At 47.8% G+C, this 26,930-nt stretch overlaps 1 protein-coding gene across 18 annotated transcripts in view; it reads left to right on the forward strand.

Annotated features, from left to right (window-relative positions):
• The first annotated feature begins 213 nt into the window (after window positions 1-213).
• The window catches only part of LOC308363897 (single-stranded DNA-binding protein 2), a 52,728-nt gene continuing 26,011 nt past the window's right edge, over window positions 214-26,930 (forward strand). For all 18 annotated transcript variants that reach the window (XM_080836788.1, XM_080836798.1, XM_080836791.1 and 15 more), the window contains exons 1-4: window positions 214-333; window positions 9,065-9,137; window positions 10,545-10,606; window positions 15,598-15,682. In XM_080836788.1, coding sequence (XP_080692914.1) covers window positions 278-333; window positions 9,065-9,137; window positions 10,545-10,606; window positions 15,598-15,682 — 276 coding nt within the window. In that variant the 5' untranslated portion in view covers window positions 214-277. The remainder of the gene's footprint in view (window positions 334-9,064; window positions 9,138-10,544; window positions 10,607-15,597; window positions 15,683-26,930) is intronic.

The raw sequence follows: 26,930 nt of genomic DNA on the forward strand, positions 1-26,930 counted from the left end.
CCATTAAAAGGTCGGGTTCCCTTTAAGAAACCCCCACTCTCTTCGCAGCAGAGGGAGTGTGGTTAGAATCCTGGAACAGCGATTGAAAAAAAAAAATCTACCAGTGGCCTGTTTCAAGTCCCCCCAGTAGAAACTGTGCCTGATTTGTGGCCAATGTTGGAGATGTAAAAAAAAGGAGGAAAAAACACTAACCGGGTAGCTATGGAGATAGAACGTTTTGCAGGCTGCTTTCTTTGACATGTGTTGAGTGGGTAAAAGTCTTAAAACAGTGTCCAACATGTACGCCAAAGGTAAAGGAGCAGTCGTCCCCTCCGATAGCCAAGCGAGAGAGAAGTAAGTTAAGAACATTTGTGCATTGTCACAGAGACCTAACCTGCTAACATTACCTGGAGACCACGGCTGACACCAATTTCTCCAGTAGCTACATGTGAAGCTAGCTTGCTAACCATGTTGCTAGCTAACTTTGTCTTCCTTACTTACAATACATTTTTTGTTGCATTGTTGAATAATGTAGCTTATTGATTGCATTGGCTGTTGCTCCTAAGCTGTTGTGTTTGTGCGGTTTTGCTATTGCTTTGTTTGTTCTTTTCAGTGTGTTGTGTACTGATTGTCTGACTTTTGTGACCAGTCCTTGCTAACCTAGGTTCATATGTGGCTTGCTAACTCAGCTCTTTATGTACTTTCTGATGCGTTGAGTTAAATGAGCCAATAATTGTTTTACGTGGAATATGTAATGTTGGTCATCTGTTTCTGTTGAATTTTCCACTACGAACATAGGCGCCGGTAGTTCGCATGTTTTGTAGTCTAGCACACTGTTTAGTAACAATGAACACCGGGTGAAAAGTGATGATGCGTATATGTTTTAGGGAGATCTCTTGAGTTTGTATCGTTAGCTATCTAGTGAGCCAGCTGAAAGGAAACAATGCTTCATGCAGTCAGGTTGAACAGGAATCTGGATTATTTGAAAGGAAGGTGCACGGGCGCTTGCTTTTCTCTCTCTCTATTGTATTCAAACACGAAATGATCGATCAGTACCATTCGAGTTTAGAATGTCTTTATACATGCATCCACTAGCATTGACGTTAGCTTGAGAAAAAAATGGCTGCATTCCTACAGAAATGTAACACATTGTTTCCTGATAAGAATATTTGTGTCGCGGATGAGGTGGCCGTGATACTAGCAAGGGCTAGCTTCAGCGAGGTGCATCTACAAACTGCGCTGTTTGCCAAGCCAGCTAGCAGATAACTCCACAAGACCTTGTGAAAGATAGCGGATGAGGTTTCGTCAACAAACTAAATTGGCCTCATCAAAACTGAGAATTGAGTAACTTATTTTGTTTCTGTAAACGTGACGAACTACCTCATCTTTGAGACCTGTTACAAGGGATTGTTTTGTTGATCACAAGAGTTGAAGTATTCAACGCTATTGGTCTGCTAAGAGCAAAGGTTAATTTTCCGAAATGATAGTCGAATGTCTCAGCAATACTGTATTCAAACCGAACTACAAGGTTTTTAAAAGCATCACTGGCCGCAGGCAGATTTCTTGTTTCAAACCGGTTCGCCGACTCGACAACAATCGCATGCTTGCAAGTTTATTGCTCAAGTTGCATTTAGACTTTTGGAGATGGACATTAGTAGTCGTGTTTTTTTGTAACGTTTGTGTTGCCGTAGCCATATGTATACGAGCTAAGTCCCAACTAAGCGCTTTTCGGAAAGTTGGTGTGACTAGACGTCTCATATCTTACCCCAGGTCCACCTGGCCTCTAACAAACTCAGTTTGAGGTATCCCTAGCTTTTATCCATCAAATGTGGTCAGATCTAACACATCACCCTAAGCCACACTTTTTTAGCATGTTGGGATGTCTTACTTGGCCTTGGACACCCAAACTGTGACGTTTAAGATGTGATGAAAGATCATCAAGTGTGTTCCTGAAGCTTCTGGGAGGTACAACTGTATCAATGCCATATGCAAGTGCCCTCTGCTTTAAATACCCGTGCCTTGTCACTCATCTGCACTGGACAGTAGTTCTTACTGCTCCGTCTGTCTCTCTCTTGTGCACTCTTTGTTTTGGCCCAGTTTGAGAAGTTTGAACAGACCCTCTGCTCTGCACTCTTGTAGAGGCTCTGTTTAACTTCACACTGATGTGCCACAACAAAGTGCGCGGCACCAGCACTGTTCAAACATACAGAAGGGGGGGATTCCACTGCAAACACTCAGACAGCAACGTTTTTCATACAAGGAAAGAAAAGTAGCCTGTAGATGACAAGTGTGCCAAACATTCACACTCTCCCCCTGTCTTCCTCTCTGTCTCTCCTCCACCTCCTCTCTGCCCCTCCACCCCCTCCCGCTCTCTTTCTGTCCCTCTCTCTTTCTGTCCCACTATGTGAGCCCTGTGAGCAGTGTGGTCCCCCATTGGGCCTTGCTTGTGCTGCAGGCATGAATAATAGAGAGTAGGGGTGAGGACATGATTGGCGCTTATATGTGGCCTGGCTTCATTCATGTTTAAAGATGGGGTTTTGTCTGCGAGCCCGAGGCAAGATGTCAGGTGTACTCCACGCATACATCTGGGAGATCCCTTTGAAACAAGGACCTGGAGAGAGAAACAGAGAGCGACGGAGAGAGAGAGAGAGAGAGAGAGAGAGAGAGAGCGCAAAACAGAGCGAGGGAGAGATACAGGTACGGCGAGTGGGCGAACAGAGAAAATGAATGGATGGCTGAGGAAGATTCTTACTCTTCTGTGTGCCATCCTACTCTGTACATGACCAAAGAAGTACAAAGTCCCATCTTTGAGGAAGAAACTCGGATGATGCCATTTGCAATTCTAGTTCTGTTTCTGCCATTCATGTAGAGGGGGAGTTTGAGTCTGTGGAGGTAAATATAAAGGAAGAAAAGATCAAGGGGTTAGTTGCGTCCATTGCTGTTTGCCACCTTAGACACCCAGACCGGACAGTTGAGGTTGAAGTGTGTCCTGGCGCCTTATGGTTCGCAGCAGGTCCAAAACCAACCCAGACCCTGAAGATATCTGGGCTCTGTGTGATGGCTGAAGTTCAGCCATCAAACAGAACCTGCCTGAGCAGGGCATCAGAGCCTATCAGCCTGTTCCCCACTATCTGGTCTTGTCTCCAAACAAGACCCATGAGAGCAGGCTGGCACTGGACCTCCACTCCCCCACCCTCCGTCTGCCTCTGTGTTATGTGTCAGCCAGTGGCTTGGCTGAACTGTGGTTGTGGGCACCCCTCTTGGTGTGCTATCCTCTGCATGGCTGGGCTACCGAAAACACTAACTCTATCCTTCTGTTTAGGAGGCTGACACACACAGCATCTTTCCCTCTCTGTGTGTGTTTCTTTCTCTCTGAACACTCTCTGACACACACACACGCACGCTCTCTTTCTCTGTGGTCTGCAACGAGCTTAGAGTGACAGAAGGTGAGGAGGGTGGAGGATGTGGTACAGGTGGCAGAGATGAGGCAGGGATTGAGAGGGAGGCCTCTGCACTCTCCTTTTCTGTGTGTGTGTGTGTGTGTGTGTGGAGGGGGGTTGTCCCCTCGGGCTTCCCCCTGAGCTAGCCACCATTCAGATTTTTAAGACGAGGAGCAGAAGAAGCATCAGTAGTGGGGGGGGGGGGGGGGGGGAGAGAGACTCAGAGACTCTTTGCCCCCCCCCCCCCCCCCCCCATCTCAAACTCAAAGATGTTTGCTTATTACAACGCAGGGACGTGCAGCAGGTAGAGGCATAGGCGGACATAGCCAATTTTTTACACTGGGTGTGTGTAACACTTGTGTATTTTCAGCTGAATTGCCCCAGTGCTCCATCCTCTTTTGTTAGTTGATGTGTTTTAGCACTGTTGTTTTATCTTTGACTCCCTCTCCGCTTGCTATGAGCAGAGACTGACTAATGCCTCGGCTGGTGTGCCTCTTTTTAAAACGGTACCTCTTTCAGTACGCTGCTGCGCTACTCTTAAGGCCACTCTTTGGGCCACTTCCGGAGACCAGTGGCCCTGCGCTTTCCTCCCAGGGTCTCCACACAGGCTCCCCCAGTGGCTCTGTTGTCTAGGCCTTTCTGCCAGGCTCTGGTCACCGATTGACTGCTCCTCACTGACTGACTGACTGACTGCTCGCTCGAACTTGCTGCTTCAGTCGCCTCTGATTAATCCATTTCATATCCGTGATGAGCCACCTGTATCCCCTCTCTCTGATCTTTTTATGTCTCGGGCACTCTCGTCTTCTCTCCCTCTCTTTCTCCCTGTCTTTACTCTCTCTGACGTCGACTGTTTACCTCTTATGTATTGGTGTCTCTTTGTTTCTTCACCCATGTCCCTTTCTCTCTCTCTCTCTCTCTCTCTCCCTCTCTCTGGCCATCTGCCCTGCTCTCCTTCAGTCTGGTGTGTTGCCTGGCCCTCCTGTATGGCTGTAGCATGGGGCCCAGTGTCTCCCTCAGGTCTGCGCAGTGTTGTCACTGGAGCAGTGGCTCCCTTCCTGAAGCCCTTGCAATTGTATGAATGTTTTTAAATAATGCATTGCGCCAGGTGCGCTATCCAGCACTGGAGCGTGCACAGCTCGATGCCACCACCCCCCCGCCCCCTCGTCTCCACTTCTCCACTTCCCCCTCATACTCATTCTAGTCCTTTTTTTCTCTCTCTCCCCCTACTTACTTTAGTTTCTTTCTCTCTCTCTCTCTCTGTCTATCCCTCTCCATTTCTCTCTCTGTCTGTCTATCCCTCTCCATTTCTCTCTCTCTCTCCTCCAAATTCTCTCCCCATTCATTCATTCATTCGTATGTTCATTCATTCATTCATACTTTCTTTGTCTCTCTCCCCCATATTTCCCCCCTCCCCCCCGGATCCCATGGATTCCTGCCGATGAAATTTTGATCAGGGTGCTCTTTGGATGGAGAAGTGACTGGAAGGTTTCTACATACATCTGTGTCTCTGTCTTTCTCTCACTGAGGCCGTGCAATGAGCAAACATTCCTTCTCCCGACACAGGTCGGGAGCCATACAGCTACGAAAGTCCTGCGCGTCGCTCCCGGCTTACAGCCATCCCATACTACAGCCCAACGCAGGGAGCCTTAAGTGGCCTCCTACAAAAATGACCTATTGGCCCTGGCCGGCTAAAGTGGGGACAAGGGAGAGGCTGCATCTTAAGTCGTTGAGGAGCCTGTGGTGATTACAGGGGTTGAGCCTCTGATATGGTGGTTTACTCAGGACTGGGGGGTGGGTGACAAGGGCGTCGTGCTACAATGGATGGACGTTTACTCACTTTTTTTTCTTCAGTTGGAATGTTCCTCTTCCCTCTCTCTGTGGTGTGAGAAGTCATTCTGGTCACTCTCGTGTGTGTGTGTGTGTGTGTGTGTGTGTGTGTATGTGTGACGGAGCCTCTGTACCCTCCTCCTTGTCTGGCCTCTGTGCCCTGTGTGGGGGGTGATTGACTAAGTGATCACAGAGAAGCTCTCCTCCCCCGTTTTATTTCCTTGCTGCTCTGGGCAGCCCCGTTCATCGCTAGCTCAGTGTGCCTGCTCACCCACGCTCGCCTTCCCACACACACACAGACCCACTTAACACACGCTGCTTCTCAATCTGTTCAGGGCCACACAGTTTTAAGAATGGAGAGACGGAGGGGGTGAGGGAGAGGGAGCCCATGAATAGATTTGTGGGCATCAGTGGGATTCAGCTGCCCATACAGTGCCAAGCCCAGAATTTTGGGTGTTTTGTGTCACAGCGTCCATTCCTGGTGGTTCAGGAGTTCGTGTCGTTTAGCAGTCAGAAGGTTGCCAGTATGATCTCGACTCTTGACCATGTGTCAAAGTGTCCTTGAGCACGACACCAAACCCCTTAACCGCTCCAGATACGCAGGGTTGTGCCTTGCACGGTAGCTTCTAGCACCGGTGTGTGAATGTGTAGATGTCACTACCATGTCAAGCGCTTTGAGTCCTCTAATGATTAGAAAAGTGCTATTTAAATGCAGTTTATTTCCATTCAAACGCAGTCTATGCTTTTGGTAGTCTTTTGAAGACATGGCCTTGTGGTAAACATGCTTTAAGCAACACTGGTTTGGTGGAACAGAAACTAACAGGCTCTAGGTATCAAAGAAATAAAAAGACTCCCAGATGGCCCCTAGGAGTCCCCTGTAGACAGCAGCAGGTGATATTTCAATAGGGTTCAGCAGTATTTACCCATCATGGGAAAACATCAACCAGTTATGCCTTGTCCACATACAAGGGAAGGAGTTGTCCTACTAAGGTTTCTAAAGGCAGATTTTTGGTCGTCTGTTTACTGATACACGGAGACACAGAGGGCCTTCTCAGTCGTGGCAAACCCTCTCCTAGCACCTCTCTTTGACGTGCACCACCCAAATGGTGTTGCTATCCGTTTCCGTCTATCCGTCAATACAAAAACCCTAAGCCAAAAAAAGTCAAACTAATTTTATGTAAAAATACGACTATCTACAGAGTTTGGTCCACCGCCATCTTTAAAAAGAAATGAGCTTTTCAACACCCACAACTGTCTAGAACCATAAATGAAAACAAGTCCGTCGAGGCAACTGCGTGACCATAGAGAAAAGGAGTCGAAGAAGTATGTTTCGGCATGATGTCCTGTGCATGAGTCCCAGAGGAGGAGAATGGGATGGTCATCCAGACTCCCTCCTCCTGACTCTGTGCTGCTGGCGCTGGCTTACTCCCGCTGGCCGACTGTCACCTCACCTTACTGACGAGGAGGTGTCAATGCCACACTACACGACGGATACCCACGATGGTGTGGTGTGCAGTGGACTTACACTCACTCGCACGCACGCACGTGCGCGCGCATTCAGATGCCCAGATCTATACAGGTACACACACTTGTAGCTACAGGCACTTATATGTATTAAAGAGCTTGAGACAGGCATTGCTATACTGATGCTGGTAAAATTATATATTTTTTTTATATCAATCAAGCAGGCCGCTTGCGGTGTTCATTTTGGGTCTTTTTCTACATGACGACATTCTTCCGTTTTTATTTTTTTTATTTTTTGCCTCATTCATGATGCTTTGCCTGGCCTGGTAAGCCATCTGCTTCCAACAGGCTAGTCCAGGCCAGTGCTACGTGCACGTTGAAATCATGACTGGAGAAGAGTAATTTTCTCTGAATGAATAACCTCTTCTCCTCGAAGCTTATGACAAACTGGCAAAAAGGAGCCGAGGAGATGCAGCAGCCGAACGTGGTGTTCCTCAGGCTTGCGTAGGCCACTCAAACAGTGAGAACCAGCCATTACTGCTAGAGATGGAGACCAATCTGCACAGGGAAAGAACCTGTGGTTGAAGCCACCCTTGCTGCATGGTTTGATAATGTGTGAGCGATTTAAAAAGAGAAGGAGAATGTTGTGTTTTAAAAATGGCACTGGAGGCTGCAGATACGGTGTCTGTTGTGCGATGAATAGCTGCTGGACTGGTGCGCACAGATGAGAAGAATACACAGATGAGACAAGAAAAACACCGTGTAAAACATTTGGAATGCCACCCTGATCTTTAAATCTGTCAATACAATTCCGTAAATGAAGACACTGTTTCATTACTGTATATTCATGTAAAAACTAAAATGTCAATTAGATGTTATGAATAGATCTGCCTGAGGGAAAAAAAAATGGTTGTATTGGTTATAAGAATGATATGCTTACAATGATCAATATAACCCAGACAGACGTGATCATTATAAATGGTTTCTGCTTTTCACAAGCCTAGACAGACACACACACACACACACACACACACACACTGTACACACACATGCAGATGTACTGACACACAGATGCATACAGATATAGATACACATTTAACATGCCCCCCACACAAACTACTTTCTCAAAGCTAGAAACACAAATGCATGCAAACACACACACACACACACACACACACACACACACACCCACCCATACCAAACTGCACAGTGTGTGTCTCTGAAATAGTCCCCATCTCTGGGTGTAATTTGGCCAGGAGAGGCAGAGAGGCCATTTTCTCGCCTAATAGGAGCAGGGAGCTGAGATGGAGCAGCCTTGGTTCAGATGTGTGTGTGTGTGATTTTGTGTGTGTGCTTTGAGTTTTGTCATCAGGCTACCAGTCCAAGCAACATTGGGACATAGTGGGGGGAGGGATCCACAAAAGATAGGAGCCTGATGATGCTGTTGGATTGGGGTTACAACGATAGCCATGCTGGCCTGCATCGATTCCTGAGGCCACACTAAATCGTTTCCATTTTAAAATGCAAACGAATCCCCTTAAAACAGAACCTTTCTGGAAAAGGGTCACGTAATAGAAGTGTGCCGAATCAGAGAAGGATAGGTTGTGACTGATAAGACCCAGTCAGGTAGCGAATGTGGGTTTCATTGCTTCTACCCGTCTACACTAAACTGCAACCCTGGAGTTTTAAAACTAAAACAGGGCCAACAGCGCTTCCAAAAGTTTCAGGGGCTTGAAAACTCCAGAGTAGTATGGGTGCCAGGCGTAAACAAAGCAAACGTGAGGCGTGCCTATTTGTGTTGCACCCCCTGTTTCACACGTAGGGAGAGAGAGTGTCTACTGTCTGGGCTATGGGATTGTGTGTAGGCACTATCTGAGATGCTACACGTCTGGTACTGTGGTAACATCCCTCTCTGCCCTGACTGTGAGGGCTTCACAGTATCCCTGGTGGTGTTAAAGGCCCACTCCAACTTTAATGCAGCTTAACCAAGTTGTCTTAGTTGCTTTACATGTGTATGGGGCTGTGGTTCCAACACCCTTCTCTGCATAGACTATGAGGGCTTTATTGTTTTTGCTGTGTGCACGTGTGTGTGTGTGCGCGCGCGCGCTCTGGTACATTAGCCTGTCTGCACTGACTGTAAGGCCTTCACTGCTTTCCTCAAGTGCTGTACCCTGACGGTGCAATTCAGAACATCGCTCTCACAACCATATCCCACTTTATTCACGACTGCTGATGCTGCTAACCTGTGCATCCGTGTGTTCATTTCACAGAATTAGTTCTGCATTTAAAATACCATCACCCTCTTTGCATTAACCCTCCCTCTTCTCCCTCTCTCTCTCTCTCTGTTTTTACAGATTAGCTTTATACGTGTACGAGTATCTACTGCATGTCGGAGCCCAGAAATCAGCACAGACGTTCCTATCCGAGGTAAGAACCCCCACCCCCTCCCACATAGCCCACTGATATGCCCGCGCTTCTCAGCGATAAGTGGGTGAATCGGATTACCCTCCCCAGAGTAGTGTGGACTGGCATGGAATTCACATTCTAATCGAGCCCAGAGGTCAAGAACACTTATGTAATTCAGACAGCCCTCTACTCCATGTTTCTTCTCTGCCTGCCCCCGTCCCCACCATATGTAAATAGTACGAGACTGATGTGTGTTTTTAACAGATCACTTGTTTTTCGATAATGAAAAAGCTAAAGTAAGGGGTGATGACTCATGACAAATTTATTAACAGTTGACCTGTGCAACAATTGGGCCCTTGTATAGCCTAACCGGTTTTAAGAGACGGTGCGATATTGTGTTGCAGCGTATGAAAGCACACAGAGATTATGTACCTGTGTAGTGTTGCGTAGGAGAAAAACCCAAAGGGCCTTATTGTTGTGCATAGCTCTGTCCTTTTTCCTTTTCTCTCCTCCTTTCCCTCTCGTTCTCCTATAAAAAGAAAAAGAGAGAAAAAAAAGCCCCAACATTGGGACTGCAGTTGCCTTAGCAGTCGTCTCAAATGCATACCTCTCTAAAAGCACCAGCATACAAGCAAGGCCTTCTCCGATTTTCATCTTGGCGGTGGGAAACGTGACCGGATCGAGCTGACTGATAATGTGTTCTTAACCTCCGGACCTGTTTAAATAATCCACTCTCTATCGCCGTGTATCAAAAAAAAGAAGCAAAGCCGTCCTCTTTATTTGTTCAGTGGTACATTTTCTGGTGTAGCCATCCGTGTATAATTCTTATAATAGGTTAATTTCTCGGCCGTGTGTTCCTTAACCCCTCAGCCCACAGCTAACTCCGCTCCCTTTACTGTTCTACTGAGTGCTGGAACTGAAGGTGCTCCTTTGCCGCTCTCCAGCGTGCATAAACAAAAGATCAAAACATATAGACAGAACAGATTCAGGGTTTTTTATTTGTAAGTTTTTATGTATGTTGCTTTATCAGTTACATAGAAGCACCCCTATGTCAGTATTAAAAAAAAGACTTATTGCAGTTACAGGTGCAAGGATGCATTGATTTGGATTGATGTTTAAACACAATATTAGACAGGCTTAACAGCCTTAATAGTAGGTGTAGAATGGCATAGAAAGTGTCTGATTTTATATCCACAGTAGTTTACTAGAAACCACTGAAACGGACAACTTACAATGTACACCTCTGCCACCTCAGTTGTGTGGCATCAGAATTGATCAGCTGTGTTTAGCCAGTCCTCTGTGTGGTAGTGGGTGAACACCGATGGGTAGACCCTGCTGGGAGAGTGAGCCCCTGTGCTGCTTTGTAGTCGTAGTACTCGTGGCAGGTGTCTTTGGGGATCTGACCGTGTGGTCCTTGTTCCCCTGCAGATCCGATGGGAGAAGAACATTACGCTGGGGGAACCCCCCGGATTCCTGCACTCGTGGTGGTGGTGAGTCTTTCTTTTTGTTTGTTGCTGCTCTCATGATGTTTACGTCTCTGATGTTTATGTCTTCACACCTCTCTGAGGTTGTGGTTGTGTGTGTGTGTGTGTGTGTGTGTGTGTGTGTATAGCCTATGTTTGTTTTATGTGTAAATAATGAGATAAATGAGCCCTTCGTGTGTGTACACCAGGCAATCAATATTTCAATGCTCATAATTGCCGTAATCAGACATTTTTATCCCGCTGATAATCAGCGAACGGTGTAAACTCAAGGAGCTCTCGCCTGCCTCTTCTGTGTGGAAGAGAGCTTCTTTTTATACATTGAATATGCGTGGCTAATTGTAGGTTCCCCTTCTTTTAAACCTAAATATCCCTGGAGTTAACTTCTCCAGGGCTGTGTGTTAAAAGAGAGCCCAAAGACAGCAGCTGTTAGCGTTAGTGCTTAGACGTTAGCTTAGCGCCAAGCTGCTCGCTTAGTGCTGAGCTGGCCATCACAAGTCAGACTGGATGGTAGCGGCTTGACCCACAACGCTCGCCAAATCATGAGGTCACCTCCCCTTCTCCCAGGGCATGACTCTCTAGCCTGAGGCACGAAGCCACCCCCCACCCCTGCCTCTCACCCCTGCCTGCCACCCCCATGCCACAAACAAAAGGCCCAGATGGCAAGGGAAAGGCCCACCCCAACCCCCTTGTCCCCAACACCCCCAAAATCAACCTTTGTTTGCCATCCCACTGCTTTGTTCCAGACCAAAGAGCCCCAAACGGATTAACCCTTCGCATACCAGCCCCCCCTCATCCCCAATCCTCCCTCCTTTGTAGTGAATGGCCATGTCCCCGCCCACCTCTCACCACCTTCAGTTCTAGGTCTCTCCCCCCTGTCCCCCTGGCTGACTCTGATTGGATGAGGTGCCTGAATGATGGGTCATAAGGACAGCGGGGGGCCTGGGGGTCAACAGCCTCTGGGTTTGCAGAGGGTCATTTTTTCGGGGCTGGGGGGTGGTGGAGAAGGAGGGAGTAGTAGTGGTCTTTACAAGAGATGCAGGTGGCCGGGAGGGTGTCTTTAACTGGCTAAATGGATCCCCTGTCATTACAGTCTTAAGGTCCTCATTTTGAAGCCCGGGCAGGTTTGGACCCACCATGCTGTCCTTCTGTTTTATTTGTCTCATGTGAGTGAATCACAGTGGACATAGCCTTGAAAGCAGACCTAAGTTTGGTCACTGTCAATTGACACCTTTTGCATTCAGGGTCTTCCTCATATGCAAGCAACACTAGGTCATACTGAGTGTTATTGCTAACACTGAGCTAATTCTGCAGTTTGAATGTGCTTGTTGTGCTTCCATGGATATGTAAAGTACACACTACAGCATCCTGCTGTTTGATTGGAGGGGGAACAATGCCACTGCGGTTTTACGCTCTTGAGTCGTAGCTTATTGCCCCCATATAGAGTAGGGGCCTATAGAGGACTCCCTTGAGATTAAAATGAGGTAGTCCTTGCAGTTACCCACAATTAGCATCAGGCTGTCGCATAACATTGAGCTACACCCCAGGCTTTGTATGGAGAAGGATACTTTTGTGACGTCATTAAATGCAGCTGTGTGTGTGTGTGTGTGTGTGTGTGTGTGTGTGAAGGGGTTGGGGACGTGGAGGCTGGCGCTGGTTATGGCTGTACCACTTCTGCTGATGGTTTCCTAGCTCTCCGAAAGCAGAGGTTTCTATCCCTGTGGATCAGCTGGTGCAGCAAGGTGTTAATAACGTCAGGGTGATGGATTCAGTGCCCAAAGCACACACATAATGATTCAGTGTGCACCTGTAACTTTGGGTTTGGAGAAAACCGGCAGCCCAATGAATGAATGGAGATGTGGGCGTTAAATCCACAGAATGTGAATTGTTTCCCTCCCATCTCTCACCATCTTGTTGCTGTCATGTGCTGTGTCTGTTTGTGGTGTTTGCTGTGTGTGTGATTGACGAGAAGGCCTGAAACGGATGGTTGCTGATGCATGATCTGAGCTGATGGAGAGATGTGTTTGTTTCCCAAACTTTCATGTTCTACCTGTCTGTCTTTCTGTCTGTCTGTCCTGGCTCTCAGTTTGTTCTCCTCTTCTCTTTTATCTCCTCTTTGCTTTGTTGTTAAACAATTAGTAAAGCATCCTTTCCTTAGGTTCAGGACATACGGCTGCCCTTTGGTCGCACCAGGGACACAGTAGAGAGACTAAGTGACCAGCTGCCATTCATTTTCAGTGCGAGTTGGTGATTTACATTGACAAGAGACAAGTGCATTGCCAACTAGGCAGGGCGAAAGTAGGCAAGAAGAATTTTATGCCAATACTGAGCGGCTCGACACGTCAACTACTAATGGGAGTGAAAGCACCGTGACGCACGATGCTAAAATAAATGAGCAATCATGTCTAGCATACGTGTTTGGTTGTGTAACCTGGTAACCACAGGCTAGGCAAGCCTTTGGGATTGCTTAAAAAGTTGTATGCTTTTTGATTGGGAAAAGTCCATTGAGTTGCAGTTTTGATTTAATTACACTTAATTTATAATTACATCACTTGTGTAGGTGCCATATGTGTATTTAATGATTTTGTGACAAAGGCCTCAATACATGATTGTTTGTGAAAGGGAAGTAGTATTTAGTTCGTGATTTGATAATCGTTATTTACTCTATTGTAAAGTAATTGTACTATTTAGTAATAATTAATTTCATGATATACCTCCATTGATATATTATACATTTAATTGATTGCTAATAGGTGCCTGTAGCTTTAAGGGCACTGTTTCGGGTTAACTGCGCTGCCGTGAGCCAGGCAGTATATGATCTGTGGATGGCACGAGCAGTTAAGGAGTCTCACCGCTTTCTGACCATGTCATGTGAACTTGTCAAGGTGAACGTGTCTACGTGTTAAGATTTGTACAGAGAGTTAGTCAAGAATACAAGTTTTACATTAGATTAGGTGGATCATTTAATGTTTGTTATTGTCTTTGCTTAAAATAAATATTCAAAAATCATCTCCGTTGGAAGACACACACCTTCTTTGGATTAGAACACGGGTCAGCCATAGGCTCCTTAAGAAAATTAGAAGAGTTTATTGGAAAACCCAACAACTTGTCATATAGGCCTGCCAGTCATCAAGCTTATCAATGTATTTTGTAACAGCAATCCTGTACTAGTGTTTAAAGAAAACTGAACACAAAACAAGATTATTAAAAAATATGTTGACCATTCCTGGTCTTTCTTTGCCGATATTATATTCACTCAAATCACCCTTCAGAAGCCTATGCATGAATTTAGAAACGGGCTTTTATTTTGAAATGCCTTACAAGAGTAAAGGATGGACTAACAGTTGGATGCAACAATATGCCATAAGTTCGATGTCATGTTCAAACACTACTTACAATACAAGATGGAATAAATTTCAATATGAGGCTAAATATATAAAAAAAATGTAACTCCCATGGTAGTTGCTATTGTTGAGCTGAAGCCCAGGTTCGTCCTCTCACTAAGGTGTGTTAAGAATGCTCTTGGGAGGGAGGGCCTGTTCTCCAAGGTTTTGTCTCTAGCCTGTTGCTCTGGGTCCATCTGCACATGTAGGCCTCCTCATCTGTGGAGCAGTAAAGGTCTGCTCAGAGCCCTCCACGTCCCATCCTTGCTCGTGGCTTCTACTGTTACACTTGGCAGGAGATTAGGACAAATACTGGACAATAAATGACCTTGCATGGGATTTGCGGATTGATGTCTTTTTGTTGTCTTGATAAACACTCCCCTTCACCTGCTCGCTTGCTCGCTGACTTGCCCTCTCTCCTCTCGCTCTCTCTCTATCTCTCTCTTTCATTCCCTCCCTCTGTGTCCATTTTCCTAAGGGTCAGTGGGTGTGTGGTGTGGTGAAGGATCAGGCCAGTATCCCATCATGCCACTTGGCTTCCATCACCCTCAGACTCTCCTGCGTCCAGCCCCCCCCCCCCCCCTGCCCTCTCTTCCTTCCCTCTTCGGTTCGTCTTTCTGTCTTTGTTGTCTAGCCATGTCGTGCCTGTTCCTCGTTTCCTCTTCTCCTCCCTCCTTCTGAGCCCCCCCCCCCCCCCTCTTTCCTCCGTCTCTCCTCTCCCTATCCCTCGCTCTTTAGATATCAGCTGAATGGATCGGTGCCGGTGCGGGTCAGGACTCTCAGATCCGCTCCTCCAGAGTTCTCTCTCTCTCTTTCTCCTTTCTTTCTTTTTTCTTTCTCTCTCTCTCTCTCTCTCTCTCTCTCTCGCTCTCATTCTTCCCTGAGCCTCTCCTCTTCTCTTGGTACAAGTGTACTGGTATTTCTCCATATCCTGCGCTGTTATTGCTCCTGCAGACCAAGTTTGTTTACTCTGTCGAAGCCCATGTTCAAACTGAGCCTACGAAACAGCAGGTTTCATAACCCCCACTTTATAATGGGTCACCCAGGAACAAGAGGCAGTGAGCCACTATTTGCATTACAACTTCCTGGGATGAAGCAGTGACCCCCCCCCCCCCCCCCCCCCCGATCCCTCTCTTCAGCCTCTGCTCTGCCAGGGCCCTCCTTCAGCAGGTTTTATGGGCTATCCATTAAATCGATAGCCAAGGACCAGGAGCAATCCAATTTGGGCCTGTGAAACAGGTGCTTAGTTTGGGGCGCAGTAATTAAAGGGCCGTTTGGAGGGAAGCCCCCTTGGCCCCGGGAGCCCAGAGGACTGGACTTAATTGAGGAAATCCTGAGCTTAATTGATCCACAGCCCCCACCGCCCTCTGCCAAGTGGGATGGGAATTACGGCAGGGGCAGTGGTGGTGGCGGCGGCGGCGGAAGTAGTGAGAAGGGTTTCAAAAATCTCACAGCTCTTGTTTGATCTGCTGGAGTGGCAGGAAAAGGAGTGCCGTGTGTGTTCGTGCGTGTGGTGTGCATGTTTGGGTTTGAAATGGAAACTCTTTGTCTTTTTAAATCTGTGTGCTACTGTGTTGCTCTGCATTCTAACAGGCCTTTCTCTTCTTCCTTTTGCAGTGTATTCTGGGACTTGTATTGCGCGGCCCCAGACAGACGTGAGACCTGTGAGCATTCCAGCGAGGCCAAGGCCTTCCACGACTATGTGAGTCACCTAATCATTATCCACCCTTCTCTGCTGTGGGGTGCTTTGGTGTTTTTGGTTGGTGGTGGTGGTGGGGAACAGGTGGGGGGGACCAAGCCTCTGTGGGCACCTAAGGGCAAAGAAGAGGTCAGGGGGGACGTGATGTCCCAGCTGATGTGTTTTTATGAGCTGATAAAGTGGAGGTCATCATCCTCATCATCCCTCACCCTTCCCTGCTGTGGGTTGCTTGTGTGTTTTCAGATAGGGTAGGGGCTGTAGATGGGGACCGAACCTCACCCCTGGTCCGGCTGGAACCTGAGCTGCTGTTTGTTGTCACCTGAGGGGAGAGAAGAGAGGGGGAAATGTGATCTCCCAGCTGATGTGTGTTAATATGATGTGCTGACACTGTAATGGACCAACAGACATGGCCACAGGACGCCAGAGAAGCAGATCAGTGTGGGATAGTGTAGGGTGGCTTGTGTCTTTTCCCTCTTCGAAAGCAGAACTGTGGGGTCGGCGGCACCATGGTTTGAATGGTGTGGTTGAGGGTGTTAACTATGTTTGTAAGGTGTGTGCTTGGGTTGATGAGTTTTATAGTGTTTGCAAGGTGCAGAGAATGGTGTGTGTGTGTGTGTGTGTGTGTGTGTGTGGCAGGGTTGATGGTTGTGGCTGTGTTTTGATGGGTAGAGAGAATGGTTTGGGAGTGTGTCTGTGTGTGTGGGTTTTGTACAGTGTGTTGAGAGCTAGAAAGAGTTGTATGTTTGTAAGTATGTGGTGTGGATGAGGGTGTGAAATATGTTTGTGAGGTGTTGGTATGTTGGTGGTTGGGTCGATGGGGTTTATAGTGCTAAAAGGTGCAGAGAATGGTGTGTGTGTGTGTGTGTGGCGGGATCGATGGTGTTCGCTGTGTTTGATAGGTAGAAAGAATGGTTTGGGTGTGTCTGTCGGTTGTTTAAAGCGTGTAGAGAGCTAGAAAGAGTGGTTTGTTTGTGTGTGTGGTGGCTACCATATTTTGTGAAGTGTGTTTGTATAGTGGGGATGTTAACCATGTTTTTGTGAGTTACCTCTGACGGCGACACAGTGTGGCTCTGACATATGGGCCAATAAGCCTTTAGCCTGGCACTGACCCATGGCTAGGGCCTAATCTGTTTGTTTGGCGCTCAGGAGAGAGTGAAGTGGAAGAGAGGAGAGGAGAGGTGTGCAGCGTAAACTCCCCCCCCCCCCCCCCCCTTCTCTCAGTCTAAGGCTCATCAGATCAGACACAAAGAGACGGGCGGCTAATCAGATGCTTGCTTTTAATTCCCACCAGCAGATTAACAGGTGCTGTTCTCACACACACAAACACACACACACACACACACACACACACACACACACACACACACACACACACAGAGCTCCTTTCCCTCTACTGCTCCAGTGTGGCTGTGCGGTTGCAGCTGTGTGTGTATATGTGTTCACATCTCTGGCTGTGAAGATGCACCAGCCTCGTTCATTTACAGCAGTGAAATGCAGCTGGTTTTGTAGATGGTAATGAAACTGGTGCCTGTTTAAGACCTGGTTGGCTGTATTTGTTTGTATGTCATGAGACTGGTGCCTGTTAAAGACCTGGTTGGCCGTATTCGCTTGTATGTCATGGAATTGGCTAGGTTTTGGCACCTTATGTGACCATAGGCCTAGTTGATCAGCACGGATGGTATGGTTAAATCTATACCAGTCTGAAACAGGAAATAGGGGCTAGAATATTTGGGATGGATACGGTCATGCCTTATCACTTCTGTTTCTCACTCGAGCAGGTGTTTGTCTTGGCTCTGAAGGTGCAGTGAATGATTAAGGGCTATGAGCTTATCAGATAGTCACCCACTTCCTGCACAAAGACAACCAGTAAGATGACATGAATAGCCTGTAATGTATGTAGGCTATATGTATAGTGGCTGAGCATCAATCAAAGCCAATACAGGGATGAAATGAAATAATTTGGGGTTTATTTAGTCAGTACCATACCATACAAACCAAACCAGCAGCTTGGAATTTGTCCCACTTCCGGCAGTTCTGGGTTTCCCTGGTTATAATGTGGTGATGCAAAGGTTACAGGGAGGGCAGTGCACTCCAGCCTAGCTCCGCCCTGTGTTCTGTGAATGCCAGCCTCATTGATAAGGAAAGGAACACAACCAATTCAGTTGTAGGCTATTCAAATGGCCCAAGAAACCCAATGAATATTGTGAATCAGAGTTTGATGTGTCCCATAGTGTCTTCAGCTCCGCTGTGAGCTGGTCCTTTCTGTGCTCTCTGCTGATGGGTCTGATGGCTAATATAAGTATCAAAGGCCCTCGTCTGGAAGCTACAACATGCAGCTTTTAACCTGCCTTTAAAAACTCCTATACTGCCCAGACGGGAGTACAGGAAGGAGCAAGTGCCAGCTCTCTCGCTCCCTCTCTTTCTCTTTCTCTCTCTCTCTCTCTCTCTCTCTCTCTCTCTCTTTCTCTGTGTGTGTGTGTGTGTGTGTGTGTGTGTAAAAAAAAGAAGAGAATCACGGGCGTGTTGACTCATATGCTTGAACTGCAGTATTCAGTGTCTGCCGTGGCAAGGACTTTGCGGCCACTAGCGTGTCCTTGGGGCTAATGATTTATGATGGTCCTTCCCCCCTCCATCCCCCAACTCCTCCGCTACTGCGTGAGGTGCCAGTGCTGAGAGGGTGCTGGGGCGGCGGGGCAGGGCCAGGGTGGTCTCTGCTCTAACATTGTGGTGTGTCAGGAAGCGTGCGTGCGTGCGTGCCTGTGCACTTGCATGTGTGTGCCTGCGTGTGTGCTGGTAAACATTTCTGTGAGTGTCTGTGTATTTGTTGGTTTCTGTGAGTGCGTACGTGTGTGAGAGTCTGTATGGGAGACCCAAGACGGTAAAGAATCTTTTTCCAGTGCCGGGGAAGATAATGGAATAGAACCCCCTAATCCTCAAATCCCAGGAATGGTTGAGGGCTAATCCGGGGCTTTTTGTGGGATTGCAGCCTTGGCTTGGCTCCCGGCGCTGGGGGACTCGACACCTCTTAATGCCATCGCCACTCGCTCACACGCCGCTCCTCTCAGCTTCTCTCCGCCGTGCGGCACAGCCTCTTCGCTCTCCGCCTCCTCCTCCTCCTCCTCATCATCCACCTCTTCTCCAGTTGATGTTAAAACCGTGTAATGATCATCAGTCATTGTTAACAATTCAACAGGAGAGTCTCTTGTAGTCCTACGCCCATCTGTCTCTTTCGGCCACTAGGTCATAAGCTGAAATACAGGGTTAAAATCTCTGGTGATGATGGAATGGATCACATAGGCTTTAGGTGTGGGACAGGCCTGATAGCGTAGCCAAAGAGTGACTAGAGAGGCTCAGGGATTGGACAGCAGGGTCTCCTTCATGGTGTACCACGCTAGTCTGAGGTACGGAAGGGCACAGAGAGTAGAAGTCTCCTTGGAGCTCCTTTCTCTCTCTCGCTCTCTCTCGCTCTCTCTCTCTCTCTCTCTCTCTCTCTGTCTCTCTCTCTCTCTCTCTGTCTCTCCTCTTCTCTCTGTCTCTCCTCTTCTCTCTGTCTCTCCTCTTCTCTCTCGCTCTGTTTCTCCTCTTCTCTCTCTCTCTCTCTCTCTCTCTCTCTCTGTCTGTCTCTCCTCTTCTCTCTCTCTCTCTGTTTCTCCTCTTCTCTCTCTCTCTCTCTGTTTCTCCTCTTCTCTCTCTCTCTCTCTGTTTCTCCTCTTCTCTCTCTCTCTTTTGTTTGAGTTCATACAGCATCATAGCTCACAGCACTGACTCGCCTTTATCCGTCCCAGAAGTGTGGCGTTGAGAGAGCCGCACCGCAGGGATGGTGGTTTGGTCGTGGTGTGTGGTCAGACCAGCGTCTGCATCGTAGGGGGTTGGAGCGGCAGACTTCAGGCCAGAGAGATGACTTGGGTGTTGCTGGTGTTATAGGCTAGCCTGGCCATTACCAGCCTGTGACTCCATTTCATTCCGTCTTTCAGTCTGGGCCAACCCAATGCATTTTGGTTTCCGAGATGGGCGGGTGCTTATCTTGAGGTTTAAAATCATTGGAGTTCCCTTAACCAATCAGCAACGTTTAGTAAGCATTCGGTAGATTAAACTCTTACCAAAGCCAGTTGGGAGAAGAGCTACGACGTCCTTTCCAATCATAAAACTTACAAGAAAATACTCTTGTTCTCCTTTTAATTTTCTGATGTTCTTGAGAGTTGAGACAACTTTTCCGATAGCTTTTCGTGTCTTTTCCTCCAAGGCGAATTTTGCGTCACAGCTCTGAACTGTTCGCTGATTGGTCCTGCAAAATTTTGAGTTCTGGAGACGATTGTCAATGGGGTTGGGCCAGACTGAGTATGAGCTTGAAATCAATTCAGGCGGAAATACGTAGGCTGGTGTCACCAGGCTAGTTATAGGCTGGTCTTTGCTGGTCTTTGTGTGTTGATTCTTGAGGCCGTTTTTTTTTCTTTTCTTTTTTCTTTTTCTCGTCGCATCTAAAATGGGGCTTTATCTGGCAACGCCTGTCAGCAAATTGTTCTGTTTTGTGTGTTAGAGTTTTTATATTTATTTGTGTAGATGCTCATTTTTTTTCATTCCTTTCCTTTCCTCAGGTCTGTCTGTCCTTTCTTTCTCTCACTCTCACTGTCTGTCACTCTTTTTGTTTCTCTCTTTCACACTTTTTCCCCTCTGTCTGTTGTTCTTTCCACCTGCTGCTCTGCTGTCTTCCTCTTTCCCCTCAGCATCTTCCCTAGCCAAGTCTCATCCACCACTATTTTTCTCTCTCTCGTTCTCTCCTGTCTCTCTCTCGCGCGCTCACTCACATACATACATACATACACACACACACACAGACACTCCCTTCTACTCTCCTGCACTCTTCACTATGTTTTCCTCTTGACATTCTTCCCAACATACAGTATCTTAGTCCCCTTCTCTCTCCCCTCCCCTATTTATTCTCTCCCCTCCCCTCTCTCTTCTCTCCCTTCCCCTCTCTCTATCTTGCTCTCTCTCCCTCTTCTCTCCCTTCCCCCCCTCTCTCACACTCTGGGGAAGATTGATTGGGTAATCTGGCTCTTTACCCATGATGCCCGCTCCACTGGCTTGTTGGCTGGCTTGGGGGAAGGAGAGGAGAGGAGTGGATGGTGGGCAGTGTGACGACGCACTGGAATCATAATAGTGAAGGAAGGAAGACACAAACACGGAGGGGGGATGGAGGGAGGGAGAGAAAACTAGCAAGACAGGGAGAGGAAGAGAGGATGGGGGAGTTTGATGAGGAGAGGAATAGAGATGGGGAGAGAAGGAGATGGAGAGAGGTGGGTGAAGAGAGAGCGGGAGAGATTTATTCTGAAGCCTGCGTTAAGGATCTGCATAAAGACGCCCTCACCGTCACCTCTGCCTCAGCAGCCTTCCCTTATTTTCATTCCTCTGTGCCTCTCTCCTGTTCTCCACCAGCATCTTCCCCCCCACCCCCCCCCCCACACACACACACTCTTTTATATCTCTGTCTCTCTGCATGTCTCACTTTCTGTGCTTTTGTCTTTCCAATATGAACACTGAGCACTACCATGATCTCCCCGCTTTGCCTCCACCGTGCGTGTGTGTGTGTGCGTGTGTGCGTGTGTGTGTGCGTGTGTGTGGCCAGCTCTCCTGGTGGGCTGTGACTGGTTGCAGCCTGTGTGTCGTGCCCTGTCCACGTGCAGGGATGTGTGTGTTTGTTGAGTGTGTGTGTGTGTGTGTGTGCGCATAGTGTGTTGGTGCTTTCTTTGTTTGTGTGGATGCAAGAGTGTGTGTGTGTGTGTGTGTTTCTTTGTGTTGCCATGCAAGCTCCAGCAGCCACAGAGTTAACTGCTCTTTGTGTTTGTTAGTGGCATTCTCCCCGGCAGGCTTCTGGGCATGCTCAGTGCAAGCAGGCGGCCGTGGTTAATATTTGATCCAGGCTCAGTAGAGTAGAGTGGGGGCAGGGAAAAGGATGGACTGTGTGTGTGTGTGTGTGTGTGTGTGTGGTGGTGGTGGGGGGGGGACCGGAGAAGACGATTGGCAGGGTTTTCACTGTTATTGAAGTTCCTCTTAAACAGGCTTTGGGCATATGTGTATGTAGTTTGTTAATGCTTGCATGGTTCTTGATGCTACCACACATTTCAATGAATACAGAATTTGTATTTGTGACTAATGACTTCACCCCACAGTTTGTTTTTGTGTTGGCGATCATAATATAAGTTGAGAGAGGCCTAGCTGAAGCGAGCCAAAACAGTGTTGTGTCCTGTAAAGATTTCGATAATTGAGGGTGGAATATGTTCCCTCTCCAGAACCAGGATTTCCTTCTGAGGAGAAGGATAAGTAAATGCATATCCCCAACCTTGGCTTTAGGGGAGGCGGTGGTGAACATGGCGTTAATGAATTGTGTATGATTTTATGTATCTTTGAAAAAAACAGACAGTGGAGTAGGAGTTTAGTTAGCATAGGTAGGCACACAGTAATGTGGAACAGTGATGTGATTTACATTTGAGGGCTTTCTATAGTTTCTGAATGTAGTTGACTTTAGCAGAGGTGGAGATAAGCCTACTCCTCTTCCCCTCCCCACACAGCTTAACACCTCCTGCGTGACACCTTTTTTTATTTCGTTTATTTTACTTCTCCTCCCTCAGATCTCTCCATCTCTGACTTCACATGCTGCATCTCTCACTGAAAACTCTGAATTCTGACTCATTCCTCCTTTCCTCTTTTTGCTTTTCCATGTCTTCACTTGTTCAAACTACACTACCTACTCTACCTTTCTTAGTCGTCTGCGGGTTAATCCCTGTTACCCCCCTCTCCCATCTCCGTCTCTTTTTCTCTCTCTATCTCGCTCCATCCCTCTCTTCCCATTTGATTTCCATTCTTCCTCTTCCCTCCTTCAGGCTCTTTAGGCTAGTCCGCTTCTCCTTCTCTTCCATGGACCAGTCCGTGTTGGTCACCCCCCCCAACTCTCTCTCTCTCTCTCCCCCCCCCCCCCCCCCCCCTTAGCAGTGTTGGCAGGCAGTGTGTATAGCGCAGGCTCTTGGCATCCTGAGCGTCTGGTGCTGTTCTAGGCCCTTGCCTGAGAGCAGCTTGAGAGGGGGCTTGCCAGCGCCTCGCCAGCCTCAAGTACCAGCTGGGCACGTAAAAAACCCCATCACCAAAACACAGGGCCACCCTCAGAAAGCTTCTTGTGTGTGTTTTGTATGGGTGTGGGTGGCGGTGTGTGTATGTGTGTGTGTGTTTCTTTCTGTGCAAGTGTGTTTCTGTGTAAGAGTGTGTGTGTGTGTGTGTGTGTGTTTTTATCTCTGAGTGTGTGTGTGTGAGTATGTGTGTTCGGGTTTATATGTCGGTTGGTGTAGGATTGTTTCTTTTTGTGTGCATGAGTGTGTGTTTACGTTTGAGTGTGTGTGTGTGAGCGCCTGTACCACTCAACAGGCTGGCTTGTGCTGTGTGGTCCAACAAACATAATGCATTTGCACATGCTGCACGCTCTCAACCCTCCTTTCCCCCTCCCAACCCCCTGATGACCTGGTAGCTCTATAGCCCGATGCCCTGACCACATGATCTCAGTCATAAGCTCCGTTCCGACCCTTCAGCTCTGATTGTGATGGTAGGTCAGGGCCAACGAGCACGACTCGAGAGGAGCCAGGAGCATTGTGTTTACTTACGGCTTCTCACCTGAGTCTTTGTTCAGGGATAACCGCTAGTTTTCTTAAATTGGGAGGGGGGGGGTGGGGGGGGGGATGAGTTCAGATGGGGACAGTGAGGACAGTGAGATGTTCCCAGGAGTGAAAAAAAGAAAGTGAAAGGAAACAAATTGAAGGAAATGGTTTGAATGCTATGTGACCAGACGTGGTGCTGCGCTCTGAGTGTCAGAGAAGAACTCTCTATGAGTACAGGGTGAGCGCTGCAGGTTACAGGTCACACACACACACCCACACCACACACCCACCCATCAGTAACATGATGATTGAATTTTTTGGGCGGTTTCAGTCGATAAAGTATAGAGTACAGTTGCAAAGCAAACGTACCACACACGCACATTGAGAGCTGTATGGTGGCAGGGGAAAGTGACCAGCAGCTCACTTTATGGCTCTCTTGGGTGCAGTTCCTGGCAGGTCCACTAATGCTCCGTGATTACTATGTTTATACTATCAGCTCCCCATATCACTCCCACTCCACACCTCTGTGTGTGTGGATGCGTGTGTGTGGATGCGTGTGTGTGCACCTGGCCTCTCATTCTGTGTTTCTGTTTGTTTGTGGTCAAAGTCCCCAGGTAGACTGGTGGTTTTTCAAACGTCTGCATGACATGGCATGGCATCTTCATGGCATTTCATTTCTAAAATGAATGTGGTGTTTAATAAACACTGTTTATCTCACTACAGAAATAGGCTACTGACCAAGACGTACTTCAAGAACAGTTACGTAGTTAAGTTTGTGTGTGGTGACCCACAGTATGTGTGTGTATTGCTTATGGCCACTGCTATGTCTGTGGATTTGTTTTGTCACCCTGTGTGTGTGTGTGGTCCAACAGTCTCCCTTTTTCTCACTCACACACACACACAAACACATACACAGGAGAGCAGAGGTGTGTGGAGGATCCTCATTTACATTCAACACCACACTGAAGCCTACCTCATCACCGTCTCCTTGACCCTCTGTCCCCTAGCCTGGGAGGTGTGTGTGTGTGTGTGTGTGTGTGTGTGTGTGTGTGTGTGTGTGTGTGTGTGTGTGTGTGTGTGTGTGTGTGTGTGTGTGTGTGTGTGTGTGTGTGTGTGTGTATGAAGGAGGGGGCTGTAGGTCTCTATGGCAAGGCTGGTAAGGAGAGTGCCGGTGTTTGACTGTTCAGCAGACGGTGCACATTCTGTTCTCGTACGGAAATGCACTCCCATAATGTATTTTTTTCCTTTCTCTCCTGCGTCACGTTTTTCATGTCCTTATATAGTGTCCCTATGCTTAGCTCCTCACTATCAGACACCTTGTCACTGGGGTTGTCTTGACACGTCTGTGTTTCGTGCACTCAGGGTTGTTTTTTGTGTCTGCTCTGACGCCCTGTGTTGACCTTCCGACAGAGAGGTTGGGCAGTTATCGCCAAAAATGGATTGTCCTAATCCGGTTTGTGATCAGGTTTTGATACTAAACTGAAATTAATTTAATCAAATATGCACGGTAGGCATTAAATGATTATTTAGATAATAGGTTAAAACAATACTGTATACATAAAAAGGGCTATATGCCTATGCATTTCTGTAGCCTATGTGACGCTGGTTTGGGTGTTAATGCTACAGTCAGCGTTGGTGTTCTGTCAACCCTGAGCCTAGTCTGTGAATGTTGTCTGTGTTATGTAAATGTTATGTTTATGAGTAAAGATGAGCTCTGCTTGCTCCCAGCCAGGCTCAACCCTACCAGACACACACACACGCACACACACACACACACACACACACACACACACACACACACACACACACACACACACACACACACTATCCTGCTCCGCAGCTGCTGTCTGACCTGGAGGGGGGTGTGTGTGTGTGTTTGTGTGTGTGTGTGAGAGAGAGAGATTGAGAGTCTGAGTTTGTGTGTGTGTGTGTGTGTGTGTGTGTGTGTGTGTGTGTGCGTGCGTGCATGTGGGTGCGTGCTCATATACATATGCATGTGTTCTCAGACAGAATAATTCATGATCAGCAAGTCCCAGTATTACACGCGTGCTAATGTGACTCATGTTGGGCCTCATCACACAGCTTGACTCTTATACTGCTGTCACTTTAATCAATGGGGCCATTGAAAAGGCTGACCTTTGAGCCAGCGCAGTACACACAGCCTGACCAATCACACTTTTTCTCTCCTTGATTGGCTACTGACTCTGCATCTTGGAGTGTGTGTGTGTGTGTGTGTGTGTGTGTGTGTGTGTGTGTGTGTGTGTGTAGGGAAGTGTGTTGTCCGTGAATGTTCGTTGAGGTGCTGGTTGGTGAACGTGTGTCTGGTTGGGACGATTATATGCAAGGCATTTCCTCCACTGCTCTAGTTTTTGGGTTTGTGTCCAGGGACATGTGTGTTGTTAGAAGGAAGGCTCATCTTCTCTAAACACACCACACACACACTCACCTCTGAAAGGGATTCCCAAAAGAAGCCATTTGGTGGCGGGAGGAGTGTTCATCAAGCCTTTTTAAGTAGTATCGATCAGGACCATTTAGTATCCAGGGCGACTACAAAAGGCTGGGGTGTTGATCAATGTTCCTGAATGCGAGCTCCTCCCGTGCGATAGGCCATTGACCGGGAGTGGCGAGCCGTCCAATCGCTTGTCTTCGCTGGTGTCGATTAATTATTCATGGGGCCCGACAGCCTGTCAGAGGCCCTGCTGCCCGCCTGGCAGGACTGCTGTGAGGGTCATGCCAAAACACGGAAGCCACACGGCGCCACGTCCACCTATCTGACCGCCTGCCTGCCTGCCTGCCTGATTGGTCAGCCAGACGTTCCGTCCGTCCCGCATTCATTGCCTCTGTTGTCCAGTGACGACGAGAGATGCAACAAGAAGAGTTTTCTGATTTTCTTAGTCAGATCATAAGAAAGAAACCATCTTATACAGTAACTCTTGGTGCTCCTCTTTGGCACAGTACAGAGGCTTCAGCCACTCGGCCCGCCCATCAGTCTGCCTACCGCTCCACCTACACCTGCCTGGTCCAACTCCTTATCCACCTGTTCTGTCTCCGCTCCCGTCAAGGCTATTTTGCGGTTCTGCCCGTCAGCAGATTTGCAGGCCTTCTGTGTTTGTGAGGCTGAGTGTACCGTAAGGCTCTGGCAGAGGAGCTGGTTGGATCATGCTCTTGTGGAGGGCAAACAGGTGTTGGGATTGCGTCTATTGTTCGGTTCATACTAAAGGCAGGGGAGAGCTCTTCTCAGGGCCACTGGGTCTGCGTGTCTCTGATCCAATTCAGGGCAGAGAAACCGTAAGGTTACCTCACTTGTCCAGAGGAAGGGGGGAAATAAAAGTCCAGTAGACGAGGTGTTCACTCCTCAGTGTTCTGCTGTTCACCAGACTTTTGCCAGCATGAAGAAGTGTATTTGGACTGCACGGTTAATCTGCACAATCCAGACAACACAGCCTGCAGAGGCTTATTATGCAGACAAAGGTGTTTGTTTTATGGTCCACATCAGTTGTTGTTTGATCATTGATCTCAACCCCTGATTTTGATGAGCGTTTGATGCCAGTTTCATTACCTCCTGAAGATCTTAAGGAGACGCCAAGAGCAAGGCAGAAGTCTGACAG

This window comes from Sprattus sprattus, assembly GCF_963457725.1.
Source record: "Sprattus sprattus genome assembly, chromosome: 4".
Lineage (NCBI taxonomy): Eukaryota > Metazoa > Chordata > Actinopteri > Clupeiformes > Clupeidae > Sprattus > Sprattus sprattus.